Source organism: Chiroxiphia lanceolata, chromosome 1, assembly GCF_009829145.1.
Source record: "Chiroxiphia lanceolata isolate bChiLan1 chromosome 1, bChiLan1.pri, whole genome shotgun sequence".
NCBI lineage: Eukaryota > Metazoa > Chordata > Aves > Passeriformes > Pipridae > Chiroxiphia > Chiroxiphia lanceolata.
The window spans coordinates 43647427-43670635 of NC_045637.1; the positions used below are offsets into that span (position 1 = coordinate 43647427).

The 23209-nt window shown below is 41.2% G+C and overlaps 1 protein-coding gene across 1 annotated transcript in view; it reads right to left on the minus strand.

Annotated features, from left to right (window-relative positions):
* The window catches only part of SPIDR (scaffold protein involved in DNA repair), a 198626-nt gene extending 176747 nt beyond the window's left edge, over positions 1 to 21879 (minus strand). The window contains 8 exon segments of the mRNA XM_032682155.1: positions 7828 to 7985; positions 10742 to 10774; positions 10777 to 10822; positions 10825 to 10931; positions 12408 to 12483; positions 13479 to 13510; positions 13513 to 13633; positions 21817 to 21879. Coding sequence (XP_032538046.1) covers positions 7828 to 7985; positions 10742 to 10774; positions 10777 to 10822; positions 10825 to 10931; positions 12408 to 12483; positions 13479 to 13510; positions 13513 to 13633; positions 21817 to 21831 — 588 coding nt within the window. The 5' untranslated portion in view covers positions 21832 to 21879.
* Positions 21880 to 23209: the final 1330 nt, after the last annotated feature.

Sequence of the window (23209 nt, forward strand, 5' to 3'; positions counted from 1 at the left end):
TGGATGATTTTGATACACCTAATACTTTACTTGTTCTACCAAGAACTGGATGACCTTGGACACTTAAGTGTCTTATTTTCACTTAATAGCCATTCTATAGGCAGTATTACACAGGCACTTTTTTTGAGATAGCCATGCGTATATGTCTTTCTTACACTACTGCCACAAACCCCAACACCAGTTGTGAAAAGATGGAAGCCACAACTCCACTAGGAACCTTAAAAGGACACAAAATGTTTTCTTCACAACTGGATGCAATGAATTGACATGATGGGTGACAGAACTGCCCACTAAAAGTTCATAAATTTATTTTTAAAAAGAAGTGACAACACATGAGAAAGACTGAACCAAAGGCTTTTAGAGAATTCAAGCCATTAGCCAACCTACTCAGTTCAGGTTTCCTTCTAGAACCACAGTACTTGGAAAGTATATCGATAAGAAAAAGAAATTATCAAGATTGGCATTTCACTAAAACTTCTCTTCCACCATGTCCTTCAAAAAAGGATTTCCAACAAATGCAAACTAATCTCTCCTCCAATTTAGCCTGAAGGTTCCTGAGACATTTTGGAAGACAAAGACAAACAAAAACCCAGCAGCTTTCTCACTGTGCTCCCAGCTCTGTGCAGAGCACAACACTATTAGCAAATTATCCATAATGGTGAACAACAGAAAAGCCTCATCAGAGGTGAGGAAACCGGGAGGACAAAAGCCTTTAACTTCCTATTAAAGTTGTTAACTCCTCTGGCTTTATGCTTTCTTTCTTTACAGACTGCACTCCCAGCAGTGCATGCTCCCCTTCTTTCCTGTACCCTCCTCTGCTGTAACACTAGGCAAAATACCAACAGAAGACAGATGAGCCCCTCTTTCTTTGCTCCACCTCCTTAGGTGGAGGTTAGGGCCCTGACAGGGCCAACATATACTGCTTTGCTTCTCTCTAGTACTTCTGAAGATCCACTGTGATGCTGTGAAGAGTCACTCTGTCGAGAGGTGCCAGGCCTGAGGAAACACAGATGCCTCCTGTGGCATGCAGCTACAGGAAAACTAACACAGGCCCCTTGAATCTTGTTTAAAACACCAGGCAAACATGGGGAGGAGGTGGGGAAGACCACAAAGAGAGGGGCATTCAATACATGGATGCCAAGATAGCAATGCTGTCAGCTGCGCTTAAAGTTGTTGCTCTCCAGAGCTGTGTAAGAAAGAATATGAGGCTCAGTTGAAGCCTTAATTTAAACAAAGCAGAGGGGCTGGATTAAGCACATACAAACAGCCTGGTGCTTCAAACAACATAAAAATACAGTCTGGGAATGGCAGCTCAAGGCAGGATGGTCTAAAGTCTGTTTATGTCACTGTGATAGCCCCTGTGATCCATCAGATTTTGTACACCCAGAACGTGGTACGCAGAAGTCTCTGTAAAAACTTACATTTAATAAGTTATCCAGGAATTTCACAAACTTGGCACAAAGAAGTACAGCTATCGCAGTGACACTCTGGGTCCCTTACAAGAGCACACACAAAGAAGTATGAGAACTCTGATCAAAGACCTTGCAGCTTCAAAATGAGTGTCATGGACTTCTGAAACTTTACACCACCAAAAAGACACTTAATGTGTGTCAAGACACTCATATGTGTCATTCTTGAGGAAGATAATGAGCCAATTCAGCTATACCGAAATTTGAACTCCTGTGTCTTGGAATTATAAAGAAAAATATTCCCAAGATAATTTAACACATCAAAGCAAGGAACATCTGAGTCATTTAGCTATTAGCTGAATGAGTGTCTTCAATCCAGTTTTAAAATTATTGTGGTCATTATTTAATTATTATTGTTTAACTATTGTTTTCTTAACTTGTGAAGAACAAAGTTATCATTCAGATAGCTACAGTTCACCCAGAAACATCTTGCTTCCCACTCTGATAATCTGACCAAATCACAGAAACAGCAAGTTGAGAGGGGAAATACTGTATTCTGTGACTAAGGAAAAAAGGCTTCAATGCTTCATTTCTCCATCAGAAGATGCAGAGATGTCCCTCTAGATGGGATGCAACAGAAAGCATCTGGTGCACAAATTTAGTTTTGTCTGGTCATTCAGGTATAAATCCTCCCACCTTGCTGATATGAATAAAAAAAGTGTCTGTTTCTGCACCATTATTGACTTGCAATCTGCTGACTTATAGGTCTTGCCTAAAAAGCACACCTGAAGAAATCTGCTAGAAAAGACCAGTTCTACTTAGAAAAGTAAGGTTCCTGTTTTCGAAGAGGCAGGGAGAAGAGACGCAGGGAGGGAGAAGGGATGCTGCCCAGACCAGTTATGCTGTCTCCATCCCTAGAGTTTTCCAGGATCCAACCAGATAAAGCCCTAAGCAACCTTGTCTGACTTTGCACCTGAGCCTGTTTTGTGCAGGTTGAACTAGACACATTTTGAAGTTCCTTCCAACCTGAATTATTCCATGAAGCACACACTTAGAAATAGTTGTAAGTTTGTGGGTATTCTGTATATATTCTAATACACTTGCTTTGGTAATGGACTGACAAAAGTAAGTGCTTGCAATAACATGGTCGTATCATCACCCTTTATCAGTGTTAAGTCATCAGTCTGACAGGATGACACAAATTCCATTTGCCATAATAATGATTCCCTGCCTAGAGATAACCTCTTTTAAATTGTGTTACACAACAGGAGTTCTAGACTCATTTCTAATTACCAAGCCAATGATAGTTATAATTACCACCATAATGGATCAAGAAAGCAAGGACACAAAAGCAGGTCCAAAAATAAAAGCAAAATCTTGGCCTACTCATCTTTAAAGTGACCTCTTCAGCATTTCATTAAGCATGATGAATCCCCCCCAATGTAATGCCACAGAAAGACAGAGTGTGGGGGTTCTTTAAGAGCAAAGTTAGGACAGCAATAAATCCATAACTAAGCAACTGAATGAACCTTAATTTGAAAGATTAGAAGGCCTCAGGTAAAAGACACAGATCCATACACATCCACGTACAGGAAAAACTTCTCAAATAATGTGTTCTTCACTCAGGGAAAACACAAAAATAAATCTTTTGCACAACATTAAAATTACTTTTGCACAATATTCATCAACATCCCATCAGATCACCCACTGTCAGAGCACGCAGGTTACAAGACAGCAGAGAACTGAGAATATGGTAGTGATTTATTTAAGATTTTTGAAACACACAAAAATATGGCAAAGTTCTTTTTCAGTTGACTATCTTCATACAGCACAACAGTTTGAGGATATTGCCACTCTATATGTATACCAGTATCTACCAGGTGCCTATGAGAGAGCTGGAGAGGGACTCCTTACAAGGGGGTGCAGTGACAGGACAAGGCTTCAAACTGAAAGAGGGTAGGTTTAGGTTAGATATTGGGAAGAAAACCTTTACTGTGAGGGTGTTGAGACACTGGAACAAGTTGCCTAGAGAAGTTGTTGATGTCCCACCTCTGGAAGTGTTCAAGGCAAGGTTGGATGGGGCTTGGAGCAACCTGGTCTAGTAAAAGGTGTCTCCTGTTCATGGAAGAGGGGTTGAAACTAGATGATCTTTAAGGTTCCTTCCAACCCAAACCATTCCATGGGTCTATGATATAAGGGGAACAAGACCTTAACCATATGACTTTTTGAAGGATTTTCATCCAAATCAGAAGTTAAGATCAGCAGACAAGCTTATTAGTGTGCTCTGCGATAAAGAGAATCTGCTGTAACCAGTTAAGCTTTATTAACGCTGCATGGGAAAGACATAAGACAATCTAATTCCTACACATTAGCAATGTAAAGGGTGAAAAATTCTCCTCACATCATTCTGGGATAAATCTCACTTGCTCTGCATCTAAAGCAAGCAAATCTGGCTACCCATCAGAAAATGGTAAGTAGATTTAACATACAGGACAAAAAGAAAAGACCATACTCTGTAAAATACCAAAATTATATACTCCATAAAAATGCTGGCCTACTTAAGTTTTGAGGAAGGATCCCACTAGGGAAGATGATGCCACTCAGTGCATGAGGCCAGAGAAAGTTCCCAGTTTAGGAAGCAGTATGGCAGGAGACATGAATTCATCTATAGGAAAACTCATTTAATTCCTAGCATTAAAATATTTAGAAGTTAAAAGTAATTTAGAGATGAACAATTCATACAAAATATGGAATTTCAGCTCATGAGACAAGGTCTCTACATAAGTCTGGTAAAAAGTAGTCACTATCAATGCATAAAAATATGGTTTTTTAAAATTTTGAGGTGATTACATGACGCTCTCCTGGAAAACATGTATGCTGAAAAAGCTAACATTAATGGTTAATCTTTATTTTAGTAGCATAGTCTCCAAGAAAAAAGGCATCCACCACTGGCAACTGAAAGCCAAGGAACTCTAAGATCAGGCCTTGTGAGATCTTTGTCCTGCAACATCTTAAAAATTCAACCACTTATAAGTCAAAAGAAAGCTAACATAGGAAAGATAACTCTCCCATCACCCAAAAATATCCAAAGGAAAATAAAGCATGGCCCTGTCACATCTTGCACATGCTTTCTTCAAAAATTCTGTACTGAACAGAAACCAAAAATTAGGTAACAGCTGCTCACCACAAGACCAGTCTCAACTTGCCTTCCTCAAGCAGCTTTACACATCAGAAGTGGATAGCTGATAGGAAAGACAGAGGACAGGAACTTGGAACGTAAACTGAATCGTGACTGTAGCTTTACACCCTAGAGATAAGCAAGAGTTTTATCTTCCAACCAAAACAATACATGAAGCTTTTCTATGTCATTAATTATCACTAAATAGAAGTGATTTTTAAATTAGATATATTGGTATATAAGGGGGGGGAAGCCATAGTTATTAATCTTCTGAGATTTCCCAGTAGAAACCTAGTGCGCTCCTACCAAGGGTAAATACTACCATAAAGATATTTTGGCAGCAAGCTGAAACCTCCAGAACCTCTTGGTATTTGGCATATTTTGAAGTGGGGTAAAATAAATTTCATGGTCTTTTGATTATCCACACACTCCATTAGATTTTAGAGATTTACTAAATACCACAAAAATTATGCTATATCAACATTTGGCTTTTTTCCCCCGCTTCCCTCACCATGAACTAGGCCACAAAATTTAAAAGAATACTCATACAGTAAATGACCTCCTATAGTGAATATTACTTTTCTATTCTTTCTTGGAAACCTCTCAAACAGCTTGCCCACAGGTTTTTTTTCTAGGAAAACAGCCTATCCCAAGTAAAGCAAAACAAAGACTGCAACAGGCACAGCTATCACTGGGGATTTACCCTCCTGCATACACTGAATTCCCAGAACAAAGTTTTCTGGTGACGCTGACCACCCAGGAAAATTTCCACAGTGTGGTACTCCAACTGGGAAGGGGAAATCTGTAGAGACATCCTCAAATTCCTAATGTTCCCACATCTTTTGTACTAGCATAACTATTGTGGGTTAGGGTTAAAAAACTTTTATTAAGTATGGTTGCATCCCAAAAAACCCTCTCACGAGCACCATTTTCTAACATGTGTCTCATAACATTTATCCAACTTTCCACGTACACTGGGGTAAGTCATACCGGTATAATAAAAGCAGAACAACCACTTGCATAAATCCTAGTTCTGTTTTCACAGCTTTACACAGACCAGGGAGTCTCTTCTGATGCTGCAGTCTGTGACTTGGGCTATATAAAACCAGTTCTTCACAAACCTGAAAACTCTTGGCTAACCCTTGCTGAACTCTGAGCTACAGATGCTAAAGTGGGACTGACACCCACAGGAGTCAAATTAGAGCCAGGTCACACATGTTCACAGAACCATAAAATCAATTAGGTTGGAAAAGACCTCTGAGATCATCGAGTCCAACCTATGACCCAAGAGCACTATGTCAGCTAGACCATGACACTAAGCACCATGTCCAGTCTTTCCTTAAACACCTCCAGAGACAGTGACTCCACCACTTCTGCAGACAGCCCATTCCAATGTCTAATCACCCCTCCTGTGAAGAAATTCCTCCTGATTTCCAACCTAAATCACTCCTGGCACAGCTTAAGACTATGTCCTATCGTCCTGTCACTAGTTGCCTAGGAGACTGACCCTCACCTGGCTACAACCTCCTTTCAGGTAGTTGTAGACTGATAAGGTCACCCCTGAGCCTCCTCTTCTCCAGACTAAACAACCCCACGTTCCTAAGCCACTCCTCATACAACTTTTGCTCCAGACCCTTCACCAGCTTGGTTGCCCTTCTCTGAACACGCTCCAGCATCTTAATGTCCTTCTTGTAGTGAGGGGCCACAGCCAGACTTGCTGTTTCACGCTGTGGCCCCAGCAAGGCAGCAGGACCCTGTGATGAGGCTGATTCATGGGGAAACTGGAGGCTGCTCTCCCTCCTGTGCAAGCAGAACTCGCTACCACACTCCACCCACACTCAATCACGAGGATTCTAATAGAGAATCGATACATAAAGTTAAACGGGTTTTAGTATGGCTTTAATCCACTTCGCTGTCAGCCTTCCCAGTCCCTTGCCCATCGCCGGCCGAGCTCCCCGGGCCTGCGGTGCCCTCTGCTGGGCTGCTCCAGTACGGATCCCCGGCTCCTCCCGGTTCCTCCGACACCCGCCCTCCTGCTGATGCTGCCAGGAGAGCGCTGCCCCTTTCCCCTGGCTGGGCTCCTCTGAGCGGGGTCAAAGCCCAGCCCCTCGGCTCTGCCCGCCCGTGCGAGCCCCGGCCTCTCCATCACACCCCAGGGAGCGCTATCGGCCCCCAGCACCAGAGGGTAAATCACAGAATCAACTGGCTTGGAAAATGCCTCTGACATCATCGAGTCCAACCTATAACTGAACAACAGGATGTCAACACGACCATGGCACTAAGTGCGACGTTCACTCTTTCCTTAAAGACCTCCAGGGACAGTGACTCGCAGTCCATTCCAAATATTAACCTCGGCCTAGGGTGCTGACACATTTGGAGTATTTTAATGCAAGTCCTTTCACTGTAAGATACTAAACACAGATCTAGAGCTGACATAGCAGAATGCCTTCATTATAAATAAACGCATATTTTCTAAAGTAAGGGGGGGGGGGAATGGTACCAAATCTTAGCTGATAAGATTCAATTTTTACTGCTGTCCCTTTTCCAAGGTCTCCAATCCTCATGACTAAAAAGGGAGTCCTGTAATTAGTCTCATGCCTCATCATTGATCTCAGAACATGTTCTATTCCAAATATCTGAATTTTTAGTCATGATCTCAAAGTACTAAAGAGAAATAGGAAACTGTCTCACCCACCACACTACAGGAAATTTGGGCATCAACTCATCACAGGCAGCCAGAGGCTGTAGAGAATCCAGATCATCACATCTCTCTTGAGAAACCCACCCACCTGATCACTTTCTGAACACACATTGAAAGTATAAGAAATTAAATTTTAACATGAGAACAAGCTGCTTTATAGCAAGGGTGACGAAGCACTGGTACTTGTTGCCCAGAGAAGTTGTGGAGTCTCCACTCTTGGAGATACTCAAAATCCAACCAGACACAGCCTTGAACAGACAGCTTCAGATGACCGTACTGTGAGCAGAGGATAGACAATCTCCAGAGGTGCTTTCCCACCTTGGTCACCTTGTGACCACGCCACCAAGCTCTACGTGTGGGGTTTGGGTTTTATGTTTGGCAGTCAGAGAAAATGCCTGGAAACTCTTGCGTACAGAATTCCTTTTGGAGAGATAAGATAAGCAAAATTGTCACATTCCCCCAAATTAAATGCAATCAAATACGGATACCTTTCATAATTATAGTAGAAGCCTTTTTTCTCAAACTTGAAAGTTTCTCACCTTACAAAGCTCATCATTCTCTTCTTTGACAGGCAGACAATTAATATTTGTGCAAGAGTCTGAGTCTGATATTTCTAGTAAGCTGGCATCTTTTTCTGATCCATCACACTTATCGGTAGAATCACTATCGTTCTCCCAATCAATGAATTCCAATTCATCTAAAATAGAATATTGGTAAAAAGAGTTTTTGCTTAATCACCATCTATTATAAGCATGAAGTCAGAGTTAATAATACAGTTATCCTGAACTTGAAGCAAAAAATACAACGTTATTTTTTTCCTATGTTCAACTGATCTTTAACTGTTTTGTCTCTCAAAAAAGCTAAATCCTACTAGAATAAAATCTTCTGTGAAGAAAGATAAACATTACACACACACACACAAAAGATTTCCAAGCACTGTTTGCAAAGAGGCAGTACCTTTACCTGCACAGGTACAGAGGGTGGTTTTTTTAGTTTAGTTACTAGTTTTTCCGTGGTTTAATTAGGGGACTTTTTTGTCCAGTTGTATTGGAGTTTCCAAGTGTGCTTGTTCAGAATTAGATGTTCTAAGCAAATGTTTCAAACAGTGTTAGTTAACATCTGCTGTTAGTGATAACCCTCACAGAGGAATGAAAAAGCTAGTTTAAATGGTCACCTCCTAGAACACCATGCCTAAACATACAGGTTTGCAATTCAAACCTCTAAGCACATCAGAGAGAAGATTGCTTAGGATAAATTAATAGAAACAGGCACAAGAAAAGACAGAGTTAAAAAAACCAAAACAACAAACAAACCCACAACAAAATGGCAATAAACAAAGAGATGCAGATAGAAATGCAGAACTTTTCTTCCACCATCCTCACGACCAGGTGGTATTTAATGCAACTCCAAAAGTACGCTCATACCTCTGAGGATCTACTGAAGGTCATGGAAACCTGCGCTGCAATAGCAGCCTCACCACCCTTCAGGTCCGAGTGCCACAAGGTACTGAGAGGGATAACCTCAAGGCATTTTGTATAAATGAGCATGTTCAGAGGAGAAGGGATGAAAGCTTTTTTGAGTTTTGCTTTTGTAAATGTCACACTTCTAACACCAGAATAGTCATGTATAGGGGAGATGCAGCAGAGAGAGAAGGCACCTGCAGAACACTCCAGACAGATATACATATCCATGGAACTGTGGTAGTACCTTCTGGACTTGGCAGTGCTACCATAGTCGAAATCACTAGTTTCTTTATCAAACTTCCAAAGCCTGAAGTGATCCAGACAAATAAACACACATATCTGGTGTTCCCTGCTTTGTCACACACACTAATACACTTCTGCTTCTAACTATGAGAAAGCTTCATCAGAAATGCTAAACACAGACATTAATGACCAGGTTTCTGGTCAAGAGGTTTCTCTTGAAGCTGTGTGACAAGTTGTGTGCAACTTGTGACAGCAGTATAAATTCCTTAATAAAATACAACACATTTTATCTTGTCACACTAAAGTACTTCACATGAAAGGGAATGTCACTTTTAAAAATAACTTTTTCAGCTACTGTAGCCATTTCTACAACTGTACCTATATATGCACACACAAAGATATACACTAATTACAGCACTGTACATACTGTATGATGGTTTCCACACTCCAAAAAGTGTGGAAATCATAGTTCTTTTACTCCCCACTGCTTTCAGTATATTTTTGGGTTTAGAATAAAAACAGGAAATTACTGGATTTTCTCAGTACCTTTAAATAGATACATAATTCATCAAGGTTTCTTCAATTACATGGAGAAACTAAATTTTGCTATCTTACAAGATTAAAATAAGACTGTGTATTGTCTCTTAAAAAAAAAAAAAAGAGAGAGAGAGATTAAAGCCTGCAGGGTCCCACTTGCATGGGACAAATGCAATAGAATGATACCAATGGCAGGTTAGAAAGATTCCTGGTCAGCAAGAGATTGCAGTTTAAAAAATGGTCAGTCCTTCCATTTCAAAAAGAAGAAAATTACTAGAAATTACAAAAGATAACCATCAGTATGTCAATGACAGTGTTAAATTGGTGATAAAAATATGGATGAAAGGAGGAAGATTTTGCGTTTTTGTTTTAAACCTAAGGAGCATGTTTATCCAGAGTCACACACAAAAGTAAATCAGTCAATCCATTTGTTCAGCTCATAATGGTCTTTGAACACTTTGCCAGACATCAGAATGTGAAATCTGGCTGTAAGGCTTCAGATCTGGGTGAAGTAATACAAAGCTATTTATTTTTCACAATGAAAATACTTCCCAACAAGTTCTAATGCAACTTACACATTATCCTAACTAACGCTTGTAATAATACAGCACACAAGTAAAGATTTTTCTGTCTTCAGGCACACTTTTTAATCAATTTCTCTCCCCTCTGCCGTTTCCTGCTCCATGAATTAGAAGGGAAATCCTAAGAACCAAACTCATGGCTAGCTCACAGTAGAGCTAACGTGGAAAGCAAGGAATACTGTGCACCAAAATGAAAATGTGTGCCACAGAACACGGTGCTATCTGCAGCTGCAAAGTCTGCCACATCTAGTCAGCAGATGCAGACAACAATATCACCTGCAGAACAGGGCAGGCAGAGAAGGCTGTTCACAACCCCAGAATCTGTACCACAGCACAGACAAGAAAATAGTACAAATAAACTACAGTATATGAACTGACATGCTTTACTCAATGTTATATAATCTCCCCAACTTTGCTCCTTTACTCTAAGGTTTAAAGTTTTTGTACATAATTTATACCAAGAGCTTGTTCTATACCCAGATGAAATTTATGAAAGAAACCCTCCAACTGATTCAACCAAAACAGGATTAGACCATGTCATTTTGTCAGAATGACCTCGGAGTATTCTCATTACAGCACTTGAAGCTGACAGAAGGTTTCTTGATAAATCTGCTTGCGTTTGAACTTACCTTCACTACTTTTGTCCTCCAACAATAAATCAGTCTGCTAGGCGATTCCTCTGTTTTGGAAGCGTGATTGTTTTTTGCTGTGCAACCCTTGGAATCAATGTTTTATTTTCATCATCTGAAAAATCACTGCCACTAGAGGTCCATATTATGTCTTCAGCTTCCCTAGAGCTTTCAGCAGCAGCAGAAGCTTCTGTTAAAAGTAAAGTGTTAGACTGTTACAGAAAGGAAGTTCTGTTAGATTTAAAATTATTAAAAATTAAACTATACTACTTTAGTAAGAAAAATAATCAGTCTGCTACAGGCATCATAGACTAATCCTGAAGCATCAACACACATATTTCTTACACATACATGCATTTTTCCTTTTGGTTCTCCATAATAAATGGTAAACCTTCATTTTATACAATGAGGTTACCACTCTGTCCTTCAGCAGAATGAGGACAAGTCATGACTATCTGACATTTAGTCTCTATACACAGTCCTAATGCTCCCCCATGTGTCTTTGTAAAATAGTAAGTGGTTTAAGTAAGACTGTCCTTAGCATTCTGGGTTTGGGATTTCTCTGATTTCATGCAATGAATAACAAACGAATATAAAATATTTCACCAGTAGAGACTACTCTCCAGTTTTTTCCTGAGGGGGAGAGGGGGAAAGAAAAGCACAACTTTTCAGAAGTTGCAAAGAAAAGCTGTTGGGTTTTGAAGTAAGACATTTTAACTCAAAATACCTTTCTCATCATTTTTAATAACAAAAGCAAGGAAAAGAGGATTCATGCTTAGCATGAGTATACAGAACCAGTAATCATAGGAAGGCAGAACTTTCCACTTCTTACCACTACTAAAACTTCATATATAAATGGAAGCTAGACAATTACCAGGGATTTGGAAATTAGGCAGAAGGGCCCACAAGAAACCACAACCACATCTCCTCCTGCAACACACAGAGGTTCTTCTCAGAAATCTAGAAAAGCTAGAACCCCAAAAGGTAGACAGAAAGTGCCCAGTAGGTCACCTACTTAGGTCCAACAGAAACAGCACAGCTGCTAGACCAAGTAGAAATAGAGAATGAAGAAGCCCTACTCCCTCTTTCTTCCTTTCCTCCAGGCTCAAAAAGGGAAAGAACTGGAAAGAACTGGTAAGGTCTCCCTTCTCTTATTTTGCTTGAAAGTTGTTTTTTTTTAAATCACAATATTAAATGACTCAGGTGCATATACGAAGACTGTAAAAGCAGGAGGTTGACAAAATTCTGTTTTTCTATCTATTGCTCATATACAAAATGCATTTTATCTCTCGTGCCCGCTTGTCGTCTCTAGCAGAAAACAGAATAATTTTACCCTCAACTACACAGTAAGGGTATTTTTCATCCCCTCCTGTTAAAATGTGAAGAACTTAAATACTCTGTCCTTGTTATAGCATTATAGCATTAGTGATGTTCTTTCACCTGTTCAAGAGCATAGCTGAGTGACTACAGCTTTGCAGAATATATTGGCACTCTAGGTGAAGAGCCCCAACAACAATAGCAAGAGACCGTGTCTTATAAAAATTAGCTCTGATTACAATACCAGAAGAAGGAAGTAAACAGTACTATACGCCAACTTCTACCTTACAAGGTAAAAACCAAAGTGATAATCTTTTGACACTGCGAACATGAAATAATTATAACATACTTGCTGCACTTTCAGCAGATGTTGACAGTGGTCCAGATGCTTCTAATCCTGGATTCTTATTAGTAGGTCTCTGGTACTATATAAAAAAAGACAGAGAGATTAATCACTAAGACATTAAAATAATTTTACATGTATCAATTATTCAAAGCTGTTGTTATTTCACCCACCAAGCTCAGCAGTACAATTTCAAATAATTTTTCTATCCTTTCTACTAGACTGTGATATAATGAACGGGGTATCAAGCATGAGAACAGCAACATAAAAGCTGAATTTTCAGAGATTGGAACATACAAACTTACTGTGACTGACAGGAATCACATATGACCTTCAGAAGAACAAGAGCCAGTATTTTCAGCATTTAAAATGTCAGAAGTACATAGCAACAGCATGTTTGATAAAGCATGTGCCCTATTCAAAGGTTACAGAAAGAAGTATTTGGTTCGCTGTCCCTGGTTTTTACTAAATCCCACAAGCTATGCAACAGTGTGACCGGTCAGTACCAGAAAAAGCAACTTGGTTGATAATGATTTTCAGCACAAAACACTTCTCACTCAGAGCTGGCTGAACATCTCTATTCATGATCAACAAGAGTAACACATGCACAAGAAGTTAAGCATAATTTGATGTATTATCTGAGAGAGCACCAAGATCCACATCTGCAGGGTCATCAAAAAGCAGGATTTTCTACAGTGAATTCACTGTTGCAAACACACTATGTAGATCTAGTAAAAACCTTCAATGCAAACTACAGTCTTTTGTTCCACATTTTTAGGAAATGTAGCAGTCCATCTCAAATGCCAAATCACTTTCACATCCTTCAGTGTATTATTGAAATTTTCTAAGTGATAAGTGCTATCTAGAACATAATGTATTAACATATGCTCAGCAAGTTACACAAACAAGTTAAGGACAATGTCCTTATATAACTGTGCTTTCCATTTTTTGTCTATTTTGACAGTTGTAACAATATGGAAACAACAAAAAAAAAGGCAACATCTTATTATTCAGTCAAGCATGGAAACTAACTGCCAGTTCGCATCTCTTTCTTACACCATTATGTCAGCATTTTACCTCCAGCACTGAAGTGCTCTGAAAACCATCCCACACCTAAGCCACGCATTGGAAATCGAAGTAGCAGCCAGTGTTGTCCTGACATTTGATTTTTTCAGATGTAGGGGTGTTTCATCTGGGAAGGCTGTGCATTCTGCATTCCAAAGTCTCTTCCGCTATGAGGAAAAGTAAACTCATTAAAAACACATTATTCTTTTCAAGTTAAATTTATTTAATTTAGATTGCCCACAATATTTTCTGAATATTTACAAGCATAAATTCCAATTTTTAATGAGCTGGGGGGAAAAAAAAAGTCTCAAACATTTGCATCCGTTTTTCATGCAACACTAAGTAATAACACACTACCAATGTCCCGGGTTAAATTTAATTTTTGATTAGTCTTTTGGTCTAAGCTACATCTAGTAGTACCTGATAGCTGCTCAGTGAAGCTAAAAAATTATGTAAAACAGGAACAGCTCAGTAAAATACACTTTAAATAAATAATTCCTTCAAACTCACATCTAATTTAATTCTGTTTATGTGGCAGGTCAAACTAGATATCACTATACAGTTCTCCATTAAAAAAACGCAACCAAACAAGAAACACCCTAACTTCTTTAGCTGTAAGAATTAGATTTGTTTTTATAACCACTACCTCCCCAAAAAGTAGATGATCTGTTGCCTTCCCCTTACATAGGATGCCGGAAGTCATTTGGATTATTACATAAGTCACGAAATAGGATTCTGTTTTGCATCCAGTGCTAATTTAATGCAACGGACTGTAACATCTGAAATTAACTGAAGACGGGAGAATTGCCTATTACCACATCCAAAGCTACCTCTTAAATTCAACAAAGTTCACACATGAAAAGTGAACTTGAGCACGATAACAACTTAGTCTGGTATGCTACTGAAACTTATCTCACAAAATGTTGACTATATTATCTGCTGAATACATCTGTCTTCTTCTTATATACTTTCTCTCAAGCAACAACAGTTCCTACCTATAAAAAAAAGTATTACTCCAAGTTAAGTTAATCAGCACACACATTTTCAGCCAGACTGGTCAATCAGGACTGTAACATAGATGTCTGTATTGGGTTTCTGTGGCTGGGTTTTGGTAGTGGGGGGGGGGGGGCTATAGGGGTGGCTTCTGTGAGAAGCTGCTAGAAGCTTCCCCAATGTCTGGTGAGGCCAATGCCAGCTCCAGGACAGACCCGCCACGGCCAAGGCCGAGCCAATCAGGAATTCAAGTAACGCCTCCAAGGTAACATAGTCAAGAAGGGGGGGGGGAAAGTGTTACTGAGCAGATGAAAATTGCAGCCAGAGAAGAGCGAAGTGAGAAGATGTAAACAACAATGTAGACACCAAGGTCAGTGCAGAAGGAGGGGCAGGAGGGCTCCAGCACCAGAGCTGAGGCCCCTGCAGCCTGTGGTACAGACCATGGTGGAGCAGGCTGTGCCCCTGCAGCCCATGGAGGACTGTCAGGGTGCAGAGAACCCACCTGCAGCCCCCTTGGAGAAGCCCACACTGGAGCAGGTAGATGCTCGAAGGAGGCTGTGACCCTGGCAGGGATTCTGCTGACCCATGGGGAAGGAGCCACGCCGGAGCAGGTTTTCCTGGTAGGAGTTGTGGTCCTGTGGGGGACCCACGTGGAGCAGCCTGTGCCTGAAGGACTGCCACCCCACAGAAAAGTGACCCACGGGACAGCAGTTTCATGAAGAACTGTTGCCCATGGGATGGATTCATGCCAGAAAGGTTCGTGAAGGACTGTCTCCGTGGCAGGGACCCCATGGGAAGTAGGGAAAGGACTCCTCTCCCTGAGCAGCAGCAGAAACAACAACTGATCATAACCCCCATTCCCATCTCCCTGCACTGCTGGTGGGCAGGAGGTAGAACTCTGGAAGCAGGGGGAGGAAGGGTGGAAGGTATTTTTAAGATTATTTACTTCTCACTCTTCTGTTCTGATCCTGTTAGTAATCAGTTTAATTAATATCCCCACTTTGAGTCTGTTTGCCTGTGATGGTCATCACGTAAGTGACCTCTCCCTGCTCTTAACTCATTAATTCTTCATTGTATTTCTCTCCTCTGTCCAGTTGCAGAGGGGAGTAAGAGAGTAGCTTTATGTGGGTACTGGCATCCAGACAGGGTCAACCCACTACAGTGTCGAACCAACATACGCCACACAAAAATAACACTGAAAAAAAAGTAGAATCATAGAATATCCTAAGTTGGAACGGGACCCCTCAAGAATCATCAAAATCCAGCTCCTGGCCCTGCACAGTACAGCCCCAAGAAGCGAACCAGGTGCTGAGAGCACTTTCTGTCCATTTTTTAATTTGGCAGTGCATATTTGTTTTCCACAGAATTTTTCAGTGCTCACAGGATCAAAACCAGTACAGTGAACAGCATCTACTTCACCCCTCCAATGATACTGTCCTTCTGTTCTCATGGTAAGAAAAAGTAAAGGCAAATGGGCTTTGCAGTTTCCTCTGATGGTAACTGATTTTTGCTAAGAGCCTTTTCTAAAACTACTGGGGGCATTTACACTGCAAAGCAGCTATACAAGAGGTCATTGTCACCAAGTCAACTGTCCCCATAACTACTCCGCAGAATATGAGAAGTACAAATGAATCTGATATGGTATTAATATAGCATTTTAAGGACTGATGTCAGGTAAGCAGGCTACAGCACCGACAGAAAGAGAATTTAAGCCCTGCCTTCCTCCAGTGAAGATGCTGGCCCAAGCCTCAATTTCCAGGTACTCTCGGTAAATACTTCTGCTTTTGCACTGAAGAAAGCATGGACAGGCAAATATAGTTACTGAAACAAATCAAGGCCCATTTCTTGGTTCTACTGCAAAACATCACAGCAAAGCTTCACTCCAGTTGGAGTCATTTCCTTGACCTCCATGTCCCCAGACTGGATGACATCTGCCAGGCTCAGAGTTAACAGTACAGCCAGCAGGGCAACAAGGCTCAATGACACATTGTGGCTCTAGTTTTGAGTTAGTTGGTCTTTTGGGGTTTTTTGCGGGGCTTTTTGGTTGATTGCTTTTTAACCTTAGCCAGTCCTGGAAGTCTTGCTTATATGCCTGTTTTTGTAACTTTTAGAAGACTTTGCAAGATACATTTTGCAGACAAATTTTACAGTATAAAATGAAGTTCATCTAAGCTTATTTCTTAAATGGGACGCTCCAGTTTTGATGAATGCAAGGTATGTCCATTGGTGCACAACTGTCTGGATTATGGGAATGACATAAAAATCAGGATAAAGGCTACATGTTAACTCCCTCTCCCCAAGTAAGAGGGCTGGGTGCATACGGAAAGGACATGCTTACAGGTGACAGGGTTAAAAAAAAAAAGCAGACTAATATGAGTAGAACAAATAGCTGGGTTTATGCTTAGATGGTTACATATATTTAGATTATTACAGTGCAATGTGAAGTGGCACTGGAAGTGACTTTTAAACAGCTGGAATTCAGAAGCACGACAGTCACGACTGTGATAGGCAAAAAGAGAGTTCTTATGGTTAATGACTTAACGACAGATGAGCGTTATTTAATCTTGCACTTCACTAGCCTGAAAAAAGGCAGAGCTGCTCAGGTTTTCAGAGCAGCACTATGGGGCTGTCTCAGGGCAGTTGGTTCCATGACAAACCGAAGCAAGTGGATCCTCTCTTCCCCATCTTCCCAAGCACTTGGCACTTGCCAGACTCTGTGCAGACACAGCAACAATGAACCAAACTGTCAGAAAACTTCTTTGGGAAGAAGCACTAGTTACCTACAGCTGGCATAGCAGCAAAAGAAAGGATACAAGAACCAGTGGGACCACTCTAGCAGCTGCTTAACACCATGTCAGCTTACTTACAACCTGAAGAACCATCAGCACTGCTGACAGCTCTGGCTAATTACCCCTCAGTTTCACCATGCATCTGCTCCCTAGGTAAAGGAAAATCTAAGAGTTTCTGCTGCCACCACACAAAAATTTATAGCCATTACAGTCACAGAAAAATTGAAAACAGTCCCTGAAGTCACAAACCAAGTAAAAGAAATACACCCTCTACATGAGATTTTCCTCAGCTACTGCAAATTTCTGGCAGGCACCATTTGGAGGAAAGAGAAAAAGGACTTATCATTGCTGATATTGACAGCAGTGGCTTTGAGCTCTGTGCTTTTAATGCAAATGTCTTTCCACCATTTCCCACAACCTAGACCATCTTAAAAAAACTGAAAAAACAACCGTAAAGACAACTCCCCCCATTCCAAATGCCTTGTCAATTTAAATGTCTCCATATAAATACCTGATGTGAATTTGGGAAACTGGACCTACAGCTACAATCCACAGCTACTGAGAGGAGGATTTGTCATAGTAGCACTGCATGTATGCATATGCATGTATGGGTGCTTGTACACATATACATACGCACAATAAGCTTTTTTTCAAAGGAAAGTGTGCCATGTAAAAGTGCATCAACATGCATGAAGTAATGTTTATGTGTAGATATAAATGGAAATCACACAAACGTATTCTTATTAAAACCCTGCAATATGAAAATTGTGTGTCATAGAAAGGAGGTACAGATATACATAGCTACAAGGATTCAAGATGTGATTCAGAAGAAAATTCCCAGGACACAGTGACACCAGAGAGTTCTGCCTGGATGAAAACTACTATGCAACGAACAGAAGGAAAACACAGTGACTACACTTTGCACACGCTGCTGTGTGTCACCACGCTTCAAATCACAAATGCACCACGGTAACAGCGTGGCCAAGGCAGTGCAGTCACGGCCTGGGAGCAGGTGCAAGGGAGCCAGAGCAGCCCTATGGGGCCTCTGTTTAGCTCTTTGCCTTCGGGCAAGGTGGGACAGTGCCCATGTTGAGAGGGCACTGTAACTCTTCCTCAGCCACCTTGGCACAGAGGTCTGGCGTCCAAGGACTTTTGCCACAGCAATACATCAGATGGCATGCAGAAATGGCAAGTTTTAAAGGCTCTTGGCTTATGCCCCAGCCAGCTTCAAGACAACGGAGAAACTAATATTTTAAGAAACTTACTTCTCAGGATAAATTTTAAAATGAAGCTAATCTGAAGGCTGTGCTGCTCCCAAGAAATGCAGCAACAACAGTGAGTTCTCTTAATCTTGAGTCACAAGGTTAAGCATCTTTCTCCTCTGAATAAAATTAGGCAGACAAAAAAATAACTTGTGTAATTTATCAAAGGCATGCATTAAGTGTCTTGAAACAAGATACTGGTATTAAAAAAACATCACTGAATCAGGCTCAAAGAGATAGAGCATGTAGACCCAGCATACATCATAAAATCAAGATTTATTACAAAAAAAGAGTCAGGAAAAAAACCTTGAGAATTGAGTGGGGTGTCAGAAGACAAATATGACCTCTGAATTTTTGAGTTAAAAAGGGAGAGGCTAAGATGGCTACCTTATAAAGAAATTGTTGATCTCTGCTCACAAAAGCATTGCATTTTGTCTCTGGAACAGTTCCTTCTAAAGGAATAGAAAAAAGTTTAATTACTCCTGTTGGTGTCAGCAGAACTAGGATCAAGCCCTCCTCATAAAAGGCATGGCAAGCAAACCTTCCCCCATTATCCTTCAGTTATTTCCAGTAAGACAAAAGTAAGTCAGCCTACATAGGTTCAGGTGTGAGGAAAAGAGAGGTACACATAAATATACATAGTGATTACACAACAGACTACTAAAAGTATGGGACAGGTGGATTGGATTTGATTTTTAAATAGATGTTCCCATCTAGAACATCTCCACTCAACCAATCTCTATGGTTACTAACACCAAACACTTGTTACCCAGAAATACCCTATATGAAGTCACTGGGACCATATGCTCAAAGGCTACTTACTACACAACCCTTTACACTCCAGAGAATCCCATTTCTTGGGGCTGCTCCAAAAACCATGAGAACCCCCAGGAACACAAGACCCTATATTATCTACCTCATATGCAAGTGGCATTTCATGACGCTTCACCTTCTCTAACACAAAAAACAATGTCAGCTGAAGGACAAAAATAAAATATTTCACTACATGAACTCCTGCTACTAGCATACAAATCCAAATAGTTAGTCATGTCACTTAAGCATGTCTCAAAAGTATTCAAATATAACTACTGTAATCTTCCTAAACAGAGCAGAATGAAAAAGTACTGGAAAATCACAGTTCTAGGTACCAGAGACTTTTCGAGTTTTTTTAAAAAAACCTTTGAGGGGAACAATTGCATAAAAGCACACAGAAACAAATATCAAACACTGAGCAACAGCCATCATCATCTTTTGCCTTTGTCCTCATAGACTTCACTGAAAAGTACTCATAAACTAAAAGCAAGGAGTCTTGGTCTTTAAAAGTTCAACTTTAAAAAAGAACAAAACTGAATTTGACAACAGGCATCTCATTTTCAACAAAACTCAGTAGTCACGCTATTGAGCTTCTGAAAGTGTAATTACTGGTTTTAGTGTCTGGGTAGAAAGTGAAGTTTTAATTTAATAAGAAAACATCCTTGAACTTTAAACCCTCAAGTGAGGATTTAAATAAAGGTTGCATACTTAAAGCCATAGTCTGTATTTTTTTTCCAGCCAAGATTATTTTTTCATTCCTATGAAAACCAGCATGCATATTTTCCAAAGATGATTCGCAAGAACACAGACATCCCTAGACAGGTTTGCATCAAGTTGTAATCACTCATGAAAAAAATCTAAACTGTATGACCACAGTCAATGACAGCAGTGATGACCTGCCTCCTTCCCCACATGTCAGCATGCACATGGGAAAGAAAAGAAATATTAAAACCAAATTAAAATCTCTCTATACTTTTTCCATTGCTATTGATGTGAGACAAAACTTTTAAAACACTGTTTCAAAACCTTTCTTTGTGTTCATGATTTTTACTACTCTCAATGAAAGATAATTATCACTGACTGACATACTTAGGTGTATATAAGTTTACCATTTGAATGTTGGGACTTTTTAACCTATACATCCTTTTTAAAGCAAAAGTATAAATTACTATGTGTTTACATTGAAAAAAAAACCTCTCATGGAATAAGAATACTATTGAAGTGGTACTTTATATTAATAACTGGCACCAAGTAGTTAGAGAGAAATATGCAATCTATCAAAATGGTTAAAACAGAAGTATTTTAGAAAAGCTTTCACAAAATTTAGTTATTCAAAATGTTTAGTATACAATAACAGTATCATAGCTTTTTGTTATGTATCAGGTTGGACTCTTCTTAATCATTTTAATTAATAGTCAGCAAGTGGGCAGGACAGTTCTATTTTCATTTGACCAGTGAAAAAAGTTATAAAGTAACAAGGAACGTTATCTTTGTCTGAAAAGAAACTGCTATTATCAAAAGCTGCTATCACGTTGCAACAAGGGTTGGTTAAATATTGGCAGTTGAAGCGTGCAGCTTTTCACTAGTCAAGGGGACTTAAAACCTTTCAGAAGAAAATGTGTATAGTGTCAGTATTACAAGGAAATTTAAATGAAACATAGTAGGTTAATTTTAAGCTTGCTGTTGACATTTACATCCACTAAAATTTACTTTAAATGGGGTTATATTTAAAAATCCGTTGAATATTTGCACCATTTTAAACAAAATGCTTTAGGAACCAGATCCGTCATTTGACCTCTAATTGTATTTAAAAATCGAAAACCGACATTTGTAGTCTGCCTTCCAGCACTGCCTCAACATTAGCATAAGCACTGCAAATCAGAGACAGCACATCCTGATTGCCATCCTGCGGGGATCATCCAGTGCACCGAGCAAACTACCAAAGGAAGGAGACTGAAAAACAGCACGGGGTGCTTCTCCTCCCTCCACTCCAACTCCCACGCGGAGAACCGAAGCTGCTCAAACAATATTAATCCTGGCAACTCTTGACAAGTCTCTTTTCCTGTCACAGTTTTACTCTCGCTGCACGTTTTCCCTGACCGCCACCTACAAGCAGGCTGAGCCCCGCTCTCCCGCCGGAACAGCTGTGCGGGGATGGATCGCGCTGTCAGCGTTGCGCAACCGCGCACACCAGGGACGCGGGGAAGGACCGTGTTCCCGCCCCCCGCTCCAGCGCGGCGGGTCGCCAGCACTGGTATCGCCTTGGAACTGGACCGGAGGGGCAGCGGGGCGGCAATGGCTCCTCCTCCACCCCCACCCACCCCCGCGCCCCGGGGTCGGGAGGAGAGGCCACAAGGCCACAAGGACCCGGCACAAGGGCCGCCACAGCTCGGCCCTGAGGGGCGGCCAAGGCGGTGCTCCCTGGTCCGCACCGCCCCGTCTCGTCCCATCCCGGCAGAGCCCCTTCTCCTCCCGTCCCGCTGCCACCGCTACCTTCCCGCCGGGCATCGCCCCCGGCGCGGCTGCCGTGGCCCCGGTCACGTGGCGGGGGGAGCCCCGGGGCGGGGCCGAGGGAACCCCCGGCGCGTGCCCGCCCTTTGCCGCTTTGGCGCCGCCTGAGCCCCGGCTCCTGATTGGCGGGGCGCGGGTGACGTGCCGGGAAGGGAGGGGTTTCCCTGGAGCGGAGGGGCGCAGTGCGCGCGCGCGGGGGGCGGGGCTAGCGGCCGTGAGGGCGGAGGAGGTCGCCCTCGTTTTCGTTGTCCCGCTCCGGGAGCCATCGTGGTTTTCCCGGCGGGAAACCCCATTTCCGGCACCGCGTCCCTTCTGCCTTCCTCCGCTCAGCCGCCCGAGGCCCCACGCGGAGCTGGGCATGCTGGGACCGAGGGGATGTTGCAGCCTCCTGGATCGTCTGTTCCTCTGCCCAGGGCAGGGGCTGAGTTGGCAGCGCTGCTTTCTGAGGGCATGGTGTGGAGGGCCGTGTCTGAGCTGTGTTTGTTGTAGGAGGAGTTCACAAGTCAAACAAGACACTATATGAAAAATACTTTCACTGTTTAGCCATTACTATAAGATGTCAACTCCCTAAACAACAAGTAAGCCAGTGAATTTAATGCCAGTGCCAAGGTGTAGAGACTTGAGAGTTGAAACTGCTTTGTATGGAGGTTTTCTTCCATAAAAGAATAGCTGCAGCTAACTGAGGGAAAAAAGGCTGACCACCTTTGCAAATGTTTTTCTGGTATGAGTGGAAACACTGGCAGAAAGGTTATTTTTTTATTGCTTTTTGTGTCTTCTTCAGAAGGTCACTTAGGCTGCCAGTGCTGCCGTTAAACATGATTAATAATAACACTCATTGTAAACGAGGTAGTTGTATCTCGTAGCTAAATTAGAATTTATAAAGCACTTACATTTTGGTAGAAAGTGCTGCATGACTGATTTTTATTTTTAAACCCTAATTACATACATCTGTCTATAGTTTACAGTTTGTATTTTTTCCAAAGCACCCCGTGGCCAATACCTGTCTTGCATTCCCTTTATAAAACTCTCACTAATTAAAGTGGATTTTGCAAACAGAAGAGCCAGAAACATCATCCAAGCCCCATACTGCCTTTGATTGTTATGTTCAAAACAGAGTTAAAAGCACTTGTGTTCTCATCCTTCCAGAAATTTGCAGTATTTCTTCTGAAATTACCAGACTGACAAATGAATTCTATTATATATCATCAAAGTGGTTTTCTTTGATATTTTAAAAAAGTATGTTATTGCAATATTCAGCTAAACAGTCTATGTTAGAACTAAACCACAGAGAAATACAAGGAACACAGAAGTCTGGTCTGCTTAGTGAGTCTGTATTTTTTTCTGTACATGAACTCCTGAGGATTCCAAGGTGCTC